We start from the raw sequence: 17,500 nt of genomic DNA, 5'->3' as shown, positions 1-17,500 counted from the left end.
TTTGTTCATTTATTCATTCATTTGATTTTTGTGTTGGTCCATTTATTTATTTATTTATTTATTTATTCATTCGTTTATTTATGTATTTATTCGTGTATTTATTTATTTATTGATTTATTTATGTGTGTTTGTTCATTTATTCATTCATTTGATTTTTGTGTTGGTCCATTTATTTATTTATTTATTTATTTATTCGTTTATTTATTTATTTATTTATTTATTTATTTATTTATTTATTTATTTATTTATTTATTTATGTATTTATTTATTTATGTGTGTTTATTCATTTATTCATTCATTTGATTTTTGTGTTGGTTCATTTATTTATTTATCTATTTACTTGTTTGTTTTTACTGGGAAATGAGAAAGTGGGAACAAGTTTTTCCCCCTTATGTGCGTAATACGCTATTCAAAACCCGCATTGTCCAACTCAATAAACACAAGCAAATTTGCATATGATCACATGACACCGTTGACATATTACGGTCGATGATGCGGCACTCACCCGTCACCTGCGCGCCGATGCGGAAGTAGACGTTGGCATTAGTGAGGTATCTCTCCACCAGGATGTAGTACCATTGCTCCCAGGCGGGCACCGAGGCATCCAGCACACAGGGGCTCCACTCACGGCAGTCGAGGGCACTCGAGTTGTGCACGGGGGGCGCCCGCGCTCTTATCTTCAACACCACGGGACAAGTGTCGCCGCTCTTGTTCTTCACGCCGCAGTTCAACAGCTGCACTTTCACCTTGGATATGTAATTGGGCACAAACACTCTGCGAGACACACACACACATAGCTCATTTCACAAAATGCCCATAATATGGCATTAGCATGCTAACAATTAGCATTGTTATGTCGAAGTAACGGATAGCTGATCGTAAATGATGCACTCTCAGTTACAATTTTGCTTTATTGTGTTATCCGTGTCCTATCTATCTAGCTAGCTAGCTATGTAGCTGGCTATTTATCCATTTGCTATCTATTTGCTATCTGTCTAGCTAGCTATGTAGCTGGCTATTTATCCATGTGCTATCTGTCTAGCTAGTTCGCTATGTAGCTGGCTATTTATCCATTTCTATGTATTTGCTATCTCAGAATCAGAATCAGAATCAGAATCATCTTTATTGCCAAGTATGTAGGACACACAAGGAATTTGTTTCCGGTAGAACACGCAGCACTAGTAGTAGTAGTAGTATCTGTCTAGCTGGCTAGCTATGTAGCTGGCTATTTATCCATTTGCCATCTATTTGCTATCTGTCTAGCTAGCTATGTAGCTGGCTATTTATCCATTTGCTATGTATTTGCTATCTGTCTAGCTGGCTAGCTATGTAGCTGGCTATTTATCCATTTGCTATCTATTTGCTATCTGTCTAGCTAGTTCGCTATGTAGCTGGCTATTTATCCATTTGCTATCTATTTGCTATCTGTCTAGCTGGCTAGGTATGTAGCTGGCTATTTATCCATTTGCTATCTCTTTGCTATCTGTCTAGCTAGCTATGTAGCTGGCTATTTATCCATTGTCTATGTATTTGCTATCTGTCTAGCTGGCTAGCTATGTAGCTGGCTATTTATCCATTTGCTATCTATTTGCTATCTGTCTAGCTGGCTAGGTATGTAGCTGGCTATTCATCCATTTGTTATCTATTTGCTATCTGTCTAGCTAGCTATGTAGCTGGCTATTTATCCATTTGCTATGTATTTGCTATCTGTCTAGCTGGCTAGCTATGTAGCTGGCTATTTATCCATTTGCTATCTATTTGCTATCTGTCTAGCTAGCTATGTAGCTGACTATTTATCCATTTGCTATCTATTTGCTATCTGTCTAGCTAGCTAGCTATGTAGCTGGCTATTTATCCATTTGCTATCTCTTTGCTATCTGTCTAGCTAGCTATGTAGCTGGCTATTTATCCATTGTCTATGTATTTGCTATCTGTCTAGCTGGCTAGCTATGTAGCTGGCTATTTATCCATTTGCTATCTATTTGCTATCTGTCTAGCTGGCTAGGTATGTAGCTGGCTATTCATCCATTTGTTATCTATTTGCTATCTGTCTAGCTAGCTATGTAGCTGGCTATTTATCCATTTGCTATCTATTTGCTATCTGTCTAGCTAGCTATGTAGCTGGAAATTTATCCATTTGCTATCTATTTGCTATCTGGCTAGCTGGCTATCTATCTAGCTGGCTATTTATCCATTTGATATCGGTCTAGCTAGCTAGCGATGTAGCTGGCTATTTATTAGATATAGAGCTATCTAGCTAGTTAGCTAACTGTCTATGTGGCTATCTATTAGCTATCTGTTAGCTACCTAGCTATTTGAATTACTTCCAGGTAGAGTGAACGCTGGCGCATGTGACTGCCGCTGCTCACCCGCAGAAAAAAAAACGATTTTGTGACTGTAAAGTGACCATGAGAGTTTTGAAAGGCGCTCAGAAATGAAATGGATTATTAATACTAATTTAAAGGCATTTTTGAGCCGTTTTTTTCCCTAAACTAAATCAGCATCACATTTGTATGTCTCAGTCGACACAAAATGGACGCCACAAAATGTACCCCGAAAGCAAATAGCAATGAAACAAAAGCAATTTTAAAAAAAAGTTGCTCTCAGAGGATGAACTTAGATCTCAAGCACTGAAGACACAAAAAGCACATTCAAAAATTAATAACAACGACATTCCCGGTAGAGTCATCGAACAATAGATCAACCACCTCGGAAAAAAAGTCATCCCAACACCGACTTAGTTGAAAACAGAATGTAAAATACTTCATATTGCTCCTTTGATGCTTCATTTTTACAGGAGGCAAACTCAATAAAGAAGCTGAGAAAATTGCATTTTTTTAATGAACAAGTTGCACTTGGAGACCACAATAATAAGCTCGGGGGGAAATAAAGTTTTATTTTTATTTTTATTTTTCCCCCGCCTTCTGAGTACAGAATAATGCGATTTGTGTGGTTATGAAAAGACTAGATAATTATCCGGAAAAAAAATGCATTGAAATTTTGATGGGATGTTTGGCATCGCATTCGTCAAACAAATATCAACAATGGAATGTTGTAGAATGCAATTTTTGGCACGCAAAAGGCTGCCATTTGGAATGAAAAAAGGGGGAAAAAATGGCTGGTGTTAGCCTTTTGTTAACAAGAAAGAAGTTGGTAGTTTTTGTAAATATGTCCAAAAAACTAAAAGTTTGATTAAAAAATACAACACAGGAAATTTCAAAGGTTCAAGGAAGTGATAATAAAGTAGGAAAATCGTTATGTTGACAATGTTAACAATACCAACAGTGCTTATCTCTTGAAGAACCCATATAACACCCATTGGGGTGACCCTTTTCACTGCCTGACTAAATATCACGATTAACACCATTAAATGCTGAACAAATAAAAAATATACAAGAGTGTCCAATTGTACAGAAACTAGCGAAAAAAGGCTCAACCTTGTTTCTTTTGAGAGTAAAAATAGCTGCTTTGTTAGTCACGTCAGAGCTTAGTGTGCTAACATTAGGCGCAGGCCCTGTGTTAGCAAGAAAGAATTTACAATCAGTTGGTATTTTTGTTAATATGTCCAAATAACTAAAAGTTTGATTTAAAAAAAACAACACAGGAAATTTCAAAGGTTCAAGGAAGTGATAATAAAGTTGGAAACTAGTTATGTTGACAATGTTAACAATACCAACAGTAATGACCTCTTAAAGGACCCACATAACACCCATGGGGGTGACCCTTATTCTGCCTGACTAAATATCACAACTCACACCATTAAAAGCTGAACAAATAAAAAATATACAGTAACGCCACAGCTTTGTGTGCCAACATTAGCCGCAGGCCCTGTGTTAGCAAGAAAGAATTTACAGTCAGTTGGTATTTTTTGTTAATATGTCCAAATAGAGATGAGATGAGATGAGATGAGATGAGATGTCCAAATAACTAAAAGTTTGATTAAAAAAAAAAACAACACAGGAAATTTCAAAGGTTCAAGGAAGTGATAATAAAGTTGGAAACTAGTTATGTTGACAATGCTAACAATACAAACAGTAATGACCTCTTAAAGGACCCATAAACACCCATGGGGGTGACCCTTATTCTGCCTGACTAAATATCACAACTCGCACCATTAAAAGCTGAACAAATAAAAAAATATACAGTAACGCCACAGCTTTGTGTGCTAACATTAGCCGCAGGCCCTGTGTTAGCAAGAAAGAATTTACAGTCAGTTGGTATTTTTTGTTAATATGTCCAAATAACTAAAAGTTTGATTTAAAAAAAACAACATAGGAAATTTCAAAGGTTCAAGGAAGTGATAATAAAGTTGGAAACTAGTTATGTTGACAATGCTAACAATACAAACAGTAATGACCTCTTAAAGGACCCATAAACACCCATGGGGGTGACCCTTATTCTGCCTGACTAAATATCACAACTCGCACCATTAAAAGCTGAACAAATAAAAAATATACAGTAACGCCACAGCTTTGTGTGCTAACATTAGCTGCAGGCCCTGTGTTAGCAAGAAAGAATTTACAATCAGTTGGTATTTTTTGTTAATATGTCCAAATAACTAAAAGTTTGATTTAAAAAAAAAACAACACAGGAAATTTCAAAGGTTCAAGGAAGTGATAATAAAGTAGGAAAATAGTTATATTGACAATGCTATCAATACAAACAGTAATGACCTCTTAAAGGACCCACATAACGCCCATGGGGGTGACCCTAAATCTGCCTGCCTAAATATCACAACTCGCACCATTAAAAGCTGAACAAATAAAAAATATACAGTAACGCCACAGCTTTGTGTGCTAACATTAGCTGCAGGCCCTGTGTTAGCAAGAAAGAATTTACAGTCAGTTGGTATTTTTTGTTAATATGTCCAAATAACTAAAAGTTTGATTAAAAAAAAACAACACAGGAAATTTCCAAAGTTCAAGGAAGTGATAATAAAGTTGGAAACTAGTTATGTTGACAATGCTAACAATACAAACAGTAATGACCTCTTAAAGGACCCACATAACACCCATGGGGGTGACCCTTATTCTGCCTGACTAAATATCACAACTCGCACCATTAAAAGCTGAACAAATAAAAAAATATACAGTAACGCCACAGCTTTGTGTGCTAACATTAGCCGCAGGCCCTGTGTTAGCAAGAAAGAATTTACAGTCAGTTGGTATTTTTTGTTAATATGTCCAAATAACTAAAAGTTTGATTTAAAAAAAACAACATAGGAAATTTCAAAGGTTCAAGGAAGTGATAATAAAGTTGGAAACTAGTTATGTTGACAATGCTAACAATACAAACAGTAATGACCTCTTAAAGGACCCATAAACACCCATGGGGGTGACCCTTATTCTGCCTGACTGAATATCACAACTCGCACCATTAAAAGCTGAACAAATAAAAAATATACAGTAACGCCACAGCTTTGTGTGCTAACATTAGCTGCAGGCCCTGTGTTAGCAAGAAAGAATTTACAGTCAGTTGGTATTTTTTGTTAATATGTCCAAATAACTAAAAGTTTGATTAAAAAAAACAACACAGGAAATTTCAAAAGTTCAAGGAAGTGATAATAAAGTAGGAAAATAGTTATGTTGACAATGCTAACAATGCAAATAGTAATGACCTCTTAAAGGACCCACATAACACCCATGGGGGTGACCCTAAATCTGCCTGACTAAATATCACAACTCGCACCATTAAAGGCTGCACAAATAAAAAATATACAGTAACGCCACAGCTTTGTGTGCTAACATTAGCTGCAGGCCCTGTGTTAGCAAGAAAGAATTTACAGTCAGTTGGTATTTTTTGTTAATATGTCCAAATAACTAAAAGTTTGATTAAAAAAAACAACACAGGAAATTTCAAAAGTTCAAGGAAGTGATAATAAAGTAGGAAAATAGTTATGTTGACAATGCTAACAATGCAAATAGTAATGACCTCTTAAAGGACCCACATAACACCCATGGGGGTGACCCTAAATCTGCCTGACTAAATATCACAACTCGCACCATTAAAGGCTGCACAAATAAAAAATATACAGTAACGCCACAGCTTTGTGTGCTAACATTAGCTGCAGGCCCTGTGTTAGCAAGAAAGAATTTACAGTCAGTTGGTATTTTTTGTTAATAAGTCCAAATAACTAAAAGTTGGAGTTAAAAAAACAACACAGGAAATTTCAAAAGTTCAAGGAAGTGATAATAAAGTAGGAGAATAGTTATGTTGACAATGCTAACAATACAAACAGTAATGACCTCTTAAAGGACCCATAAACACCCATGGGGGTGACCCTTATTCTGCCTGACTGAATATCACAACTCGCACCATTAAAAGCTGAACAAATAAAAAATATACAGTAACGCCACAGCTTTGTGTGCTAACATTAGCCACAGGCCCTGTGTTAGCAAGGTCAGAGGTTAGTCAGTTGCTATTTTTTAATATGTCCAAATAACTAAAAGTTTTATTTCAAAAAAACAAACCAGGAAGAGGCCTTTAAAGAGAAATTACATTATTTCCCAAAATCGTTGCATTCAAGTGGACTTACTTATAAAGAGCAGATCTGTTGTGAGCGGGAATCATCTGGTCAATGAAGTATCCTGGATACAGCACCGCGATCCCAACGAGCCTCTGGACGATAAGCTGAGGTTGGAACAGATACTGGCACTCCTCAGACAACCCCTACAACCAAAAGGACACAGACAGAGAGTGGATTGCAGGGACGTCTTATAAATTGTGCAAGACTTGAAAGATGGTTACCATTCGGAACATCTGCCTCCAAAAGCATGTGAGCGTGAAGTCTGTCCTCTCTCTCGGTAGTATTGATGATGCGGCGCGTCATTAGTCACCCTTTGATTGATTATAGCCCACCCTTTTAGCTTATAAATTTCAACGTGCCACCGCAGGAACTTTTGAAAGCATCTTTCACATGTTCTTCTTATCCAGCCATCGGTTTATACTGTATATTGTTGCTCATATTTACAGAAGAATCTTAAAGGATCTATTGTCCTGCCCGAGTATGGGGTCTACGATTGACCTGATTGCCCCATTTGCTCTGGCATCACCTCGCCTATGTTGCCTAAGAAGTCTGTCGTGCGAACGATCCTAATTGAACCTCACCCCACCATGGCGATTTAGTGAAGGGTTTTTTTTTTTATGAAAATAGCTTGTGGGACCAATCATAGCAGAGTCTGGCACCGCCACGTAGCATAAGGCCCTATTGCTAACATTAGCATGTTAAGCTAATACTAAACAATGCCTTTACACCAGGGGTGTCAAAGTCATTTTTTTTTGCCGCGGGCCACATTGTAGTTATGGTTTCCTCTCGAGGGCCGTTATGAATTTGGGGAACCCATTAGAATGTTTAAATCCCTTCAAATATTACATATAGAGCACACAGCAAATTAATGAATAACTCGTTTTCAAATCTGAAGTCAAGAATAATGACTTTTATTGTGGTTGACATCCAAAAATATGACATTTTGGCTCAGATTTTAGCAATCATTATGGAATTTAACAAGTTTGATTTGCTTTCGCGGGCCGAAAAAAATGATGTGGCGGGCCGGATTTGGCCCGCGGGCCTTGACTTTGACACCTGTGCTTTATACCAATCTATGTATGAACGTGTCTGTCTTGTAAGTATCACTATAAATACACATCCATCTATACCCCAGGTTGACTATTTTATAATATGTTGTTTGATGGAAACAAACGCTACACGACCCAATAGCGAAATGAATGAATAATCAACAGTTAAGTGCGGGAGGCGAATGGGGTAATGGGTCTGTGTCATATTGTTGTGTCATTAATACGAGACTCATTGCTTATCGGGGCAACGAACACGATGAAGAACAAAGACGGATGGCCGGCCGCTGGGCTACACAGTCGATATCTTTCACATCTCATATTGCTTCTCATTAAATCCCTCATTGAACGCCAAGCTTTGCATGATGGGTAATCAGGAGGCGGCGCACTGGGCTGATAAGCCGTTAAACCAGACAGTATTAAATGGAACCATAATGTGCCGGGCTAGTTTTTGTCAATTGGGTTGAAACTGCAAAAAAAAAAAAAAACTGTCAACTGTGATCTTGCTAACACAGGGCCTGTGGCTAATGTTAGCACAGTAAGCTAACACACTAAGCTAAGCTAGAAAGCTAGCTAATATACAGATATTTAGTCAGGCAGTATAAGGGTCACCCCCATGGGTATTATAATAATAATAATAGATTTCATTTATAAGCGCCTTTCAAAACTCTCAAGGTCACTTTACAGTCACAGGTTAAGTTTTTCTGTGGGTGAGCAGCGGCAGCCACACGCGCCAGCATTCACTCAACCCGGAAGTAACTCAAATAGATAGAAAGCTAGCTAATATATAGATATTTAGTCAGGCAGTATAAGGGTCACCCCCATGGGTATTATAATAATAATAATAGATTTCATTTATAAGCGCCTTTCAAAACTCTCAAGGTCACTTTACAGTCACAGGATAGGTTTTTTCTGTGGGTGAGCAGCGGCAGCCACACGCGCCAGCATTCACTCAACCCGGAAGTAACTCAAATAGATAGAAAGCTAGCTAATATATAAATATCTAGCCAGATAGTAGGTCCTTTGAGAGATCAGCACTGTTGGCATTAATAATAATAATCCATTTTATTTCTAAGCGCCTTTCAAAACTCTCAAGGACACTTTACAGTCACGGGATATTCATTGTTAGCATTGACAACATAACTATTTTCTTACTTTATTATCCATACCCTGAACCTTTTAAATAATTAAAATGTCCTTCAAACTGATACAATATCTCGTCACAGTATGCAAATTGACAAACGAATGTTCGGTTTGGCAATTTGCATACTCGGCACCGGCAGCCAATCAGAAGCCTGCTTCGGACTACACCCTGACTGAAAAGTGTACTTCAGAGTTTTGAAAGCGGCTGAGAAAGTGGAGTCCACATGGCTCGTAGTATTTTGTTCGAGGCTTTTGGTTTATTGAGTAAAACAAATATCGCTTTTTTTTTTCTTGAAGAAGTTGTCGGCCATCCGGGCCGAGACGTTTTGAAAGTCGTACGCCTGACGTAAAAGTTGCTATTTCTGTTGCTACAGACGCTATTTCAAACACTGGTGTAAGTATTATTCTATACATTCATTTATTCATTTATTTATGTGTGTTCATTTATGTATTTATTTACTCATTCACGTGTTTTTATTTATTTATCTATGTGTTCATTTATTCATGCATGTATTTATATATTTATTTATGTATTTATTGATTGATTTATGAATTTATGTATATATTGATTTATTTGTTTGTTTATTCATTTATTTGAGTGTTTATTTATTTATGTGTTTGAAGAATTATTTATTTAGCTATTAATTAATTCATTCATTTATTTGTGTGTTTATTTATTTATGTGTTTGAAGAATTATTTATTTAGCTATTAATTAATTCATTCATTTTTTTGTGTGTTTATGCATTTATTTAGTTATTCGTGTATGTACTTATGTGATTTTACTTATTTATCTATGTGTATTTATTCATGCATGTATTTATGTATTTATTTGTGTATTTATTTATTTATTTATTTATTCATTTATTCATTTATTTATTTGTGTGTTCATTTATTTAGCTATTTATTTATGTGTTTGAAGAATTATTTATTTAGCTATTAATTCATTCATTAATTTATTTGTGTGTTTATGCATTTATTTATTTAGTTATTCATGTTTTTACTTATGTGATTTTACTTATTTATCTATGTGTATTTATTCATGCATTTATTTATTTATTTATTTATTTATTTGTGTGTTCATTTATATATTTATTTGTGTGTTTATTTGTTTATTTGTTTGTTTGTATGCAGGAATGACGCCTGTTGAAATCAATTTTACTTACCGTATTTATTAGAGTATAACGCGCACACGTGTATAACGCGCACCCCTAATTTTCAATTAAAAATCGGTATAAAATGTATTATTATTATTATTATTATTATTATTATTATTATTATTATTATTATTTTTATGATCAGAGCATTGTCATCAAATGGTGAGTATAGTTTTTGCTTTTTTGAATGTTGCTGTGCCAATGACCATTTTGTGTTTAGGAGCCTTTTACTGAGAGAGTTGCTTGTTCTGTAGCCACAAAGGGACATAAGTCTTCTTGTGCCTGTCCCAAGCCCGGATAAATACAGAGGGTTGTGTCAGAAAAGGCATCCGACGTAAAAGCTTGGCCGAAACAAACATGCGGATCAAACCTCTAAAGATGGAGGGCAATGATTCGCTGTGGCGACCCCTTGTAAGGAAAAGCCGAAAGGAAAAGAAGAAGTATTATTTCTTGCCTGGTTGGAAATAGCATCAGATAGCAGAATTTAGCAAAAAAAATGCTATGAAGTTATCCATCTCCGCCGTGTGTCATTGGCATCTCCAAACAGAACCAATTGCACGTCTTGGGCAATTTTCAATGACATCCATGATTTTTTTCCCCCTTTTTTTTTTGTTTTGTATTCTACCAGGGTATTTTCCATGGGCCGCTGGAGACGACAAAGGAAAGCACAAACAAACGCAAAGGCGGCAAGCAGGTAAATTGCCTGCAATGGAAATATGGGCTGTTCTTGATGTGACCACGTCGACGGACGCGGTGAGATGAAGAAAAACTCTTCAGACACGGTTCTGCCTCTTTAGTTTCTGTAGCACAAGACAGAATACTAATCTCTTTGAATATATCAGTCGGGAGGATTTTTTTCGTCACCCCCCCCCCCCCCTCCAGGTGAAGTAAAGTCAAGTGGCCAGAAGGGAACCTGAGGCTGTGCAAGGATTCATCACGGGCGATACGTTTATGGCTAGCTGCGATATTGTGAGACCATTTTTTTGGAGCAAGATACGGTGATACCTTGACTTACGAACTTAATTGGTTACCATACAGAGTGTGTAAGGTGAAAAGTGTGTATCCCAAAAAATAATTTCCCATAGGAAACCATTAAAATGAGAATAATCCGTTCCAAGGTCCCCGTAAAACATCATTTTCTACTTTATAATTTTCTGAGCCTTAAAACTACACCAAATAGATCTTATTTTATGTATAATAAATGTGCAATGGTATTATAATGAAAGAAATAAACTGTACGGTATAATAAAGTCGTTTTATTGACCTTTGTGATGGTCATTGATGGCTTGATGGAATGGAGTGGCCGGTTTCATCACCACGAAACATTTGATGAGGAACACCATCTTCTTCTTCTTCTTTCACCATCTTGAGGAATGATCCCTTGTAGGTGCTTTCTCTGCCATAATTTTACCTTGTTCTTCATCAATTGTGCTCTGTTTAGCTGGGTTGAAACCTGTTTGCATCAAGTGTACAGATAGTTTGTGCGGGTCTCCATAAAACATTTTTTTTTCATAAAACAATTTTCCTCTTTCTAATTTTCTAAGCCTTAAAACTACACCAAATAGACCTTATTTTATGTATAATAAATGTGCCATGGTATTGTAATTAGAGAAATAAACTGTACAGTATAATAAAGTCGTTTTATTGACCTTTGTGATGGTCATTGATGGCTTGATGGAATGGAGTGGCCGGTTTCATCACCACGAAACACTTGATGAGGAACGTAGCCTTCTTTTCACCATCTTGAGGAATGATCCCTTATAGGTGCTTTCTCTGCGATAATTTTACCTAGTTCCTCATCAATTGTCTTCTGTTTAGCTGGGTTGATAGCTTTTTGCATCAAGTGTACAGATGGCTTGTGCGGGTTATTTGTGGAGCCTAGTGTTTAACCCCCCCCCCCCTCACTGCTGCGTTCTTGACCAATCACGTGCCTTTAACCGACGACTGGGGGCGGGGAATAGAGGACCAAAACAAGCCGGCTGCCATTTTCTTGTTAGGAGAACGGGCTCGTTCGCAAACGACACGTCACTCATTGTGGCAGCTCCGTGTGTATCCCGAAATATACTTAGTATGCCAAGGTTACATTTTCCTAAATTTAACGTTCGTAAACCGAAAAGTTCGTAAGCCAAGGGGTTCGTAAACCGACGTATCACTGTACAATAATTCTCCCCGTCCATCGTGAGGATGACAGTGCAGAACGTCGACGCAAGAAGTGAAATCCATGATGCAGAAATAGACAAGAGGCCTGTTTTACAAACTAGCAAGCCAATGAATCAAGTGTCTGGATTTTGGCGAGAAAATCCACTAAACTGGAAATGAATTTGGTTCTTTTACAGCGGATGTCAGCTGGGGCGTGTACTTAATACGTCCATCACCTGGTTCCGGTCAAAACCGAGCTCATGTATAAGATGCGGCGACACTAACGCCTGACAATTACGTGCTATACACACCATAGTGAGTTTATTAGATCTCAAGTTAAAGATCATCAACCCAATTCTGCCACCTGACTAATAATCTTAAAGGACAACCGACGTCACTTTTTTTGTTTTTTAACTGACATCAGAAAAACGTTTTATAGCATCTAAAATACCCAAAACACGGAGTATGATATTTTTAGTCTAATGCAAAACACCAATAAAAATAAATGACTTTAAGTGTCTAAAAACTACTTCAAATTGAACCCGGAAGTGGCCAGTTTCAGAAGGTCCCGCCCCCTTGTTCGTGACATCACGCCAAGACGTCTTGCATTGCTCTAGAATCCAAACAATGGCTTCAGATTCAGAGAATATGCTTTCTTGTTACACCTCCAGTTATGAATATGATTCAAATAGTTCCGAAGAGGAAAGCATACATGTTTGCAATCGATTAAAGAATTTATTTGTGCCATTTTGAGGCAAGATTGGGGGGGAAATCTCTCACACAAAAAAAAAAGAGGCACAAAATGGCGACCTCCTGTGGCCACCTCCGTTTCCACAGGCTGATAAATTCCTTATATGGAGCTTGGACGCCCTCTTCTGGCAGCTTTTGGGTGCAACACGAGGTCCCCAAACCAAACAAGTCCAGCAAAATACTTTTTTACGGTCATGGGGCGGTCCTTTAGTGACGTCACGTACAGACTCGTCACCAACTCAAAAAGAAGACTTCCTGAATATTCAGCGCGAGTCTTAAAACGTAAAATATAGCTATAAGCGGTGGAATCTTTGTAAAATACGCTCAGTATAAATCATTTGAAGCCATTTTACAAATTATGGACACAACTTGTCCGCAGACGTCGGTTGTCCTTTAATGGTTTATTTATGAAAAACGATTGTAGCGCGGGGCGGTTACTATGGCTACAACCTGTTGCAGTACTTTCTTCTGTTGCGCCGAGTCAAGTCGCGTGCTGCGCTGAATACAAGAATCCGCTTGGTGAGATTCGACTTTTCAAAAATAGTGACCACCAGCTGCGATGGTAGCTGTCACTAAGCAACAAATGATTCAATTATTGCTAATTTTGTCCTTGGAGACCGGATTCATTTGACATCGTTACTGATGGTTATAAAACCGTTGTGCTAAGGTAGAGTGGGGACCCGTTTAGCAGTTACTTGGAGCAGAAAAGCACCGTGAAGATGACGATTAGCATTATGGTGTTGTTATGAACGACGGTTTACAAATCGGCATCAGGTTAGGTATATTAACTCATTCACTGCCATTCATGTTTAATGAATATTAACTCATTCACTGCCATTTCAATTCATTCGGGAATTGATAATATGACGTAGAGCGCCATTCCTGAATTTGTTCGGGTTTACTTTTTTCATGCTTGGGTGCCGATAAAGCGCTGGTCATGGCCTGTGGCAATGTTTTGTTTTCTTTTCCACAAGGGGGCAGCATTTCAATCGCTGCCATTCCAGAATTTATTTCGAAATTGAAAAGTGTGACATGGAGCGCCATTCCTAATAATAATAATAATAATAATAATAATAATAATAATAAATAATTCATTTCATTTATCAGCGCCTTTCAAAACTCTCAAGGTCACTTTATAGTCACATGATCAGTTTTCCTGTGGGTGAGCAGCGGCAGTCACACACGCCAGCGTTCACTCAACCGGGAATGACTGAAATAGATCAAGATATCTAGCTAGCTAATATATAACTAATAGCTAGCTAGCTAGTTAGACAGCTAATAGCAAATAGATAGCTAGCTATGTAGCCAGCAACGGTGACCCCGTTCAACAGGGAATAACTCAAATAGATCAAGTTAGCTAATAGATGACTAATAGATAGCTAGCTAGAGAGCTAATAGATATCAAAGAACTAGCTAGCTAGCTAGGTAGCCAGCAACGGTGACCTTGTTCAACCGGGAATAAATCAAATAGATCAAGTAAGCTAGCTAGCTAATAGATGACTAATAGATAGCTAGCTAGTTAGCTAGACAGCTAATAGATAGCAACGAGATAGCTAAATAAATAAATAAACAAACAAATAAATAAATAAATAAATAAATAAAGCGCTGGTCAGACCTCTGGCAATGTTTTCCCCTTCCACAAGGGGGCAGCATTTGCCGCCCCCATTTCAAACTCATATAACTCCAGAGGCATATAACTTAGGACTTAACTTATTTTTTCTGATGGAAGAATCTAAAATTTCGTAACTCTTTTTTTCTGATGGAAGATTCTTATGCTGAGTTGAATGTTTATGTAGTCCTAAAACTCAATATTCTGTGGGTCCTGCAATTTGAGTGAAAATGACAAAAACCCTGGCACTGTAGTGCACATATTTTTGCCGGTCTGGCAGTGAATGAGTTAACTGTTTTTCCCTTCCACTATAGGGCAGCATTTCCCTTTTTTCCACATTAGCGCTTTGTTACAGCTTTGGCTGTTTTTAAAGCGCTATATAAACCAATATGTATGTATGTATTGTATTGTATTGTATTGTATTGTATTTTGGACAGCTTCCCTCATTTCCAACTCATATAACTCCAGATCCATAAAATTTAGGAATTAGCTATTTTCTGATTTTCAGATTTGGCCCACGGGCCTCGAGTTTGACACATGCACTCAACATGCTATTCTCATCCAATCGTGGTCAAGTATTTTGATGACATTTATACATTTGTGTACATGGCGACTCCCGGTTGATGTGATGTGAGTTGGTCTCAATGTTACCTTGACTGAGATCTTGCCTTCATCCTTGGGTAAATGCGCCGCCAGGAACCAGTCCCCCGGGAGCGGGCTGGTCACATTGAAGGCCCCCGTGGTTCGGTTCGGGAGCGTCCAGGTCAGAGTCACCGCAAAGGATCCTGGGACCGCCGTATCCCGAGGGAAGTGAGTGTTCAGGGGGTTGATTACCGGAGGTGCGCCGGACCTGAAGTACCTGTCAATCATTTTTTTTAAGCATTATTTCACCGCTCTGGGTCGTGTCGAATAGGATATTCAGTCACCATTGTAGTAGGACCCCAGCGCAATCAACGTTGATTGCGCTGAGGTGAGATTGGCTGCTAGCATGCTAAAGGCTAATGTTAGCTTTTTGTGCTAATGTGTTTACTGTATGTGTTGAACCTGATGGGATTTTTAGCAAGTCAGTAAACACTATTATATTTTGATATACAACTTTTTTATATTATTTTTTGATATATACATTTTTATTATATCTTTATATATATCTTTTTAATTTTATTTTTATAGATATCTGTATTTTATTTACTGTATTCTATTTGTGATTGTATTTTATTTATTATAGTATTATATTACTATTAATATTATTATTATTATTTTTATTATTATTATTATTATTCATATATATTTATTCTAATATTATATTTCTATATAGATTTTTTAATGTAGATTTTTATATAATATATATGTATATATGTGTATATATGTATGTATATGTATGTACATGTATATGTATGTATATCATTTGATCCTCTCTTTCCTCTAGAACTGCTTCATGTCAGAAAGAGGGTACAGCAAGTGCTGAAGAATGAATGAATTTGTGTTGTCCTATTATTTGTTATTTAGTTTTTTTTTTATTTCTTTACTTTGTTACTTTCGTTGAGTGAACGCTGGCGCGTTTGGCTGCCGCTGCCTACAGAAATACTTAGCCCGTGACTGTAAAGTGACCTTGAGAGTTTTGAAAGGCGCTTATAAATGAAATGTATTTTTATTTTTATTATTATTATTATTTAGTAGTAGTAGTAGTAGTAGTAGTAGTAGTAGTATTAGTATTATGAGTATTATTATTATTATTATTATTATTATTATTATTATAAAACATAGTTAAGACTGTGTGGTTCTACTATAGTGCTCAGTGCTCTCGCTCATTCTAATGGTATGCATCGAGTAACAATTCAGAGCACAAATAGCCTGCTAGCTAGCTTGTGATCTAGCTAGCTATCTATTAGCTAGCTAGCTTGTTATCCAGCTGGCTATCTATTAGCTAGCTAGCTTGTTATCGAGCTAGCATTCTATTACCTAGCTAGCTAGCTTGTTATTTAGCTGGCTATCTATTAGCTAGCTAGCTAGCTTTCTATCTATTTGAGTTACTTCCGGGTTGAGTGAAGCCAGCTAGCTAGCTTGTTATCTAACTAGCTATCTATTAGCTAGCTAGCTTGTTATCTGGCTGGCTATCTATTAGCTAGCTAATTTGTTATCTGGCTATCTATTAGCTAGCTAGCTTGTTATCAAGCTAGCATTCTATTACCTAGCTAGCTAGCTTGTTATCTAGCTGGCTATCTATTAACTAGCTTTCTATCTAACTTAACTTGTGACTGTAAAGTGACCTTGAGAGTTTTGAAAGGCGCTTAGAAATTAAATGTATTATTATTATTATTATATTTATTATTACTATTATTATACAAGCGGTAAAGCATGTCCAATCAAAATAGTAGATGAAATCGAACTTTGTGAAGTGGTTAGGGGCGAGTACAAAGTAGAATTGACTTACACAGTGACATTGCGATTAGGGCAGTTGTCTCCGAAGGTCCCGCCTTGTTCCTTAAAGGTAATGAGGTTCCAGACGGCCATGATGGTGTCGTCAGGCACATTGAAGTGGAACAGTTCCACACTGGCGAAGGAGTTGAAAGCGCTGAGCTTACGAGGCGTTCGGGTGAAGTATTCCGTCACAAAAAGGCAATCTGTCGAGGAAAGAGAATGACGCTTGAGAATTTTTTCGTTCTTTTTAGCTAATTTTCAACCACAAATTTGGACGATTGCATCAGCTGGCTATCTCGCTAGCTACCTGGATGGCTATCTAGCTGGCTATCTTGCTGGCTACCTGGACGAGTATCTGGCTGGCTATCTGGCTATGTAGCTAGCTACTTGGCTGACTATCTATCTAGCTACCTGGATGGCTATCTGGTTGGCTACCTAGCTACCTATCCAGCTGGCTATCTAGCTAGCTACCTGTGTGGCTTTCCAGCTAGCTACCTGGATGTCTATCTGGCTAGCTACCTGGATTTCTATCTGGCTAGCTACCTGTATGGCTACCTAGCTTGCTACCTAGATGGCTATATAGCTAGCTACCTAGATGGCTATATAGCTAGCTACCTAGATGGCTATATGGCTGGCTATCTAGTTAGCTACCTGGCTGGCTATCTGGTGGCTACCTTGATGGCTATCTGCTGGCTACCTAGCTATCTGCTGGCT

At 37.5% G+C, this 17,500-nt stretch overlaps 1 protein-coding gene across 1 annotated transcript in view; it reads right to left on the bottom strand.

Annotated features, from left to right (window-relative positions):
• tmem8b (transmembrane protein 8B) overlaps positions 1-17,500 on the bottom strand; it is a 57,789-nt gene that overhangs the window by 31,950 nt on the left and 8,339 nt on the right. The window contains exons 2-5 of the mRNA XM_088993544.1: positions 16,800-16,989; positions 15,020-15,227; positions 6,536-6,669; positions 506-774 (exon numbers count right to left, since the gene is read on the bottom strand). Coding sequence (XP_088849670.1) covers positions 506-774; positions 6,536-6,669; positions 15,020-15,227; positions 16,800-16,989 — 801 coding nt within the window. The remainder of the gene's footprint in view (positions 1-505; positions 775-6,535; positions 6,670-15,019; positions 15,228-16,799; positions 16,990-17,500) is intronic.

The sequence above is a fragment of the Hippocampus bargibanti genome, linkage group LG04 (genome assembly GCF_051943395.1).
Source record: "Hippocampus bargibanti isolate YZ-2025 linkage group LG04, ASM5194339v1, whole genome shotgun sequence".
NCBI classification, from domain to species: Eukaryota; Metazoa; Chordata; class Actinopteri; order Syngnathiformes; family Syngnathidae; genus Hippocampus; species Hippocampus bargibanti.
Note: the sequence above shows the minus strand (reverse complement) of the source record. Positions and strands in the feature narration are given on the sequence as shown.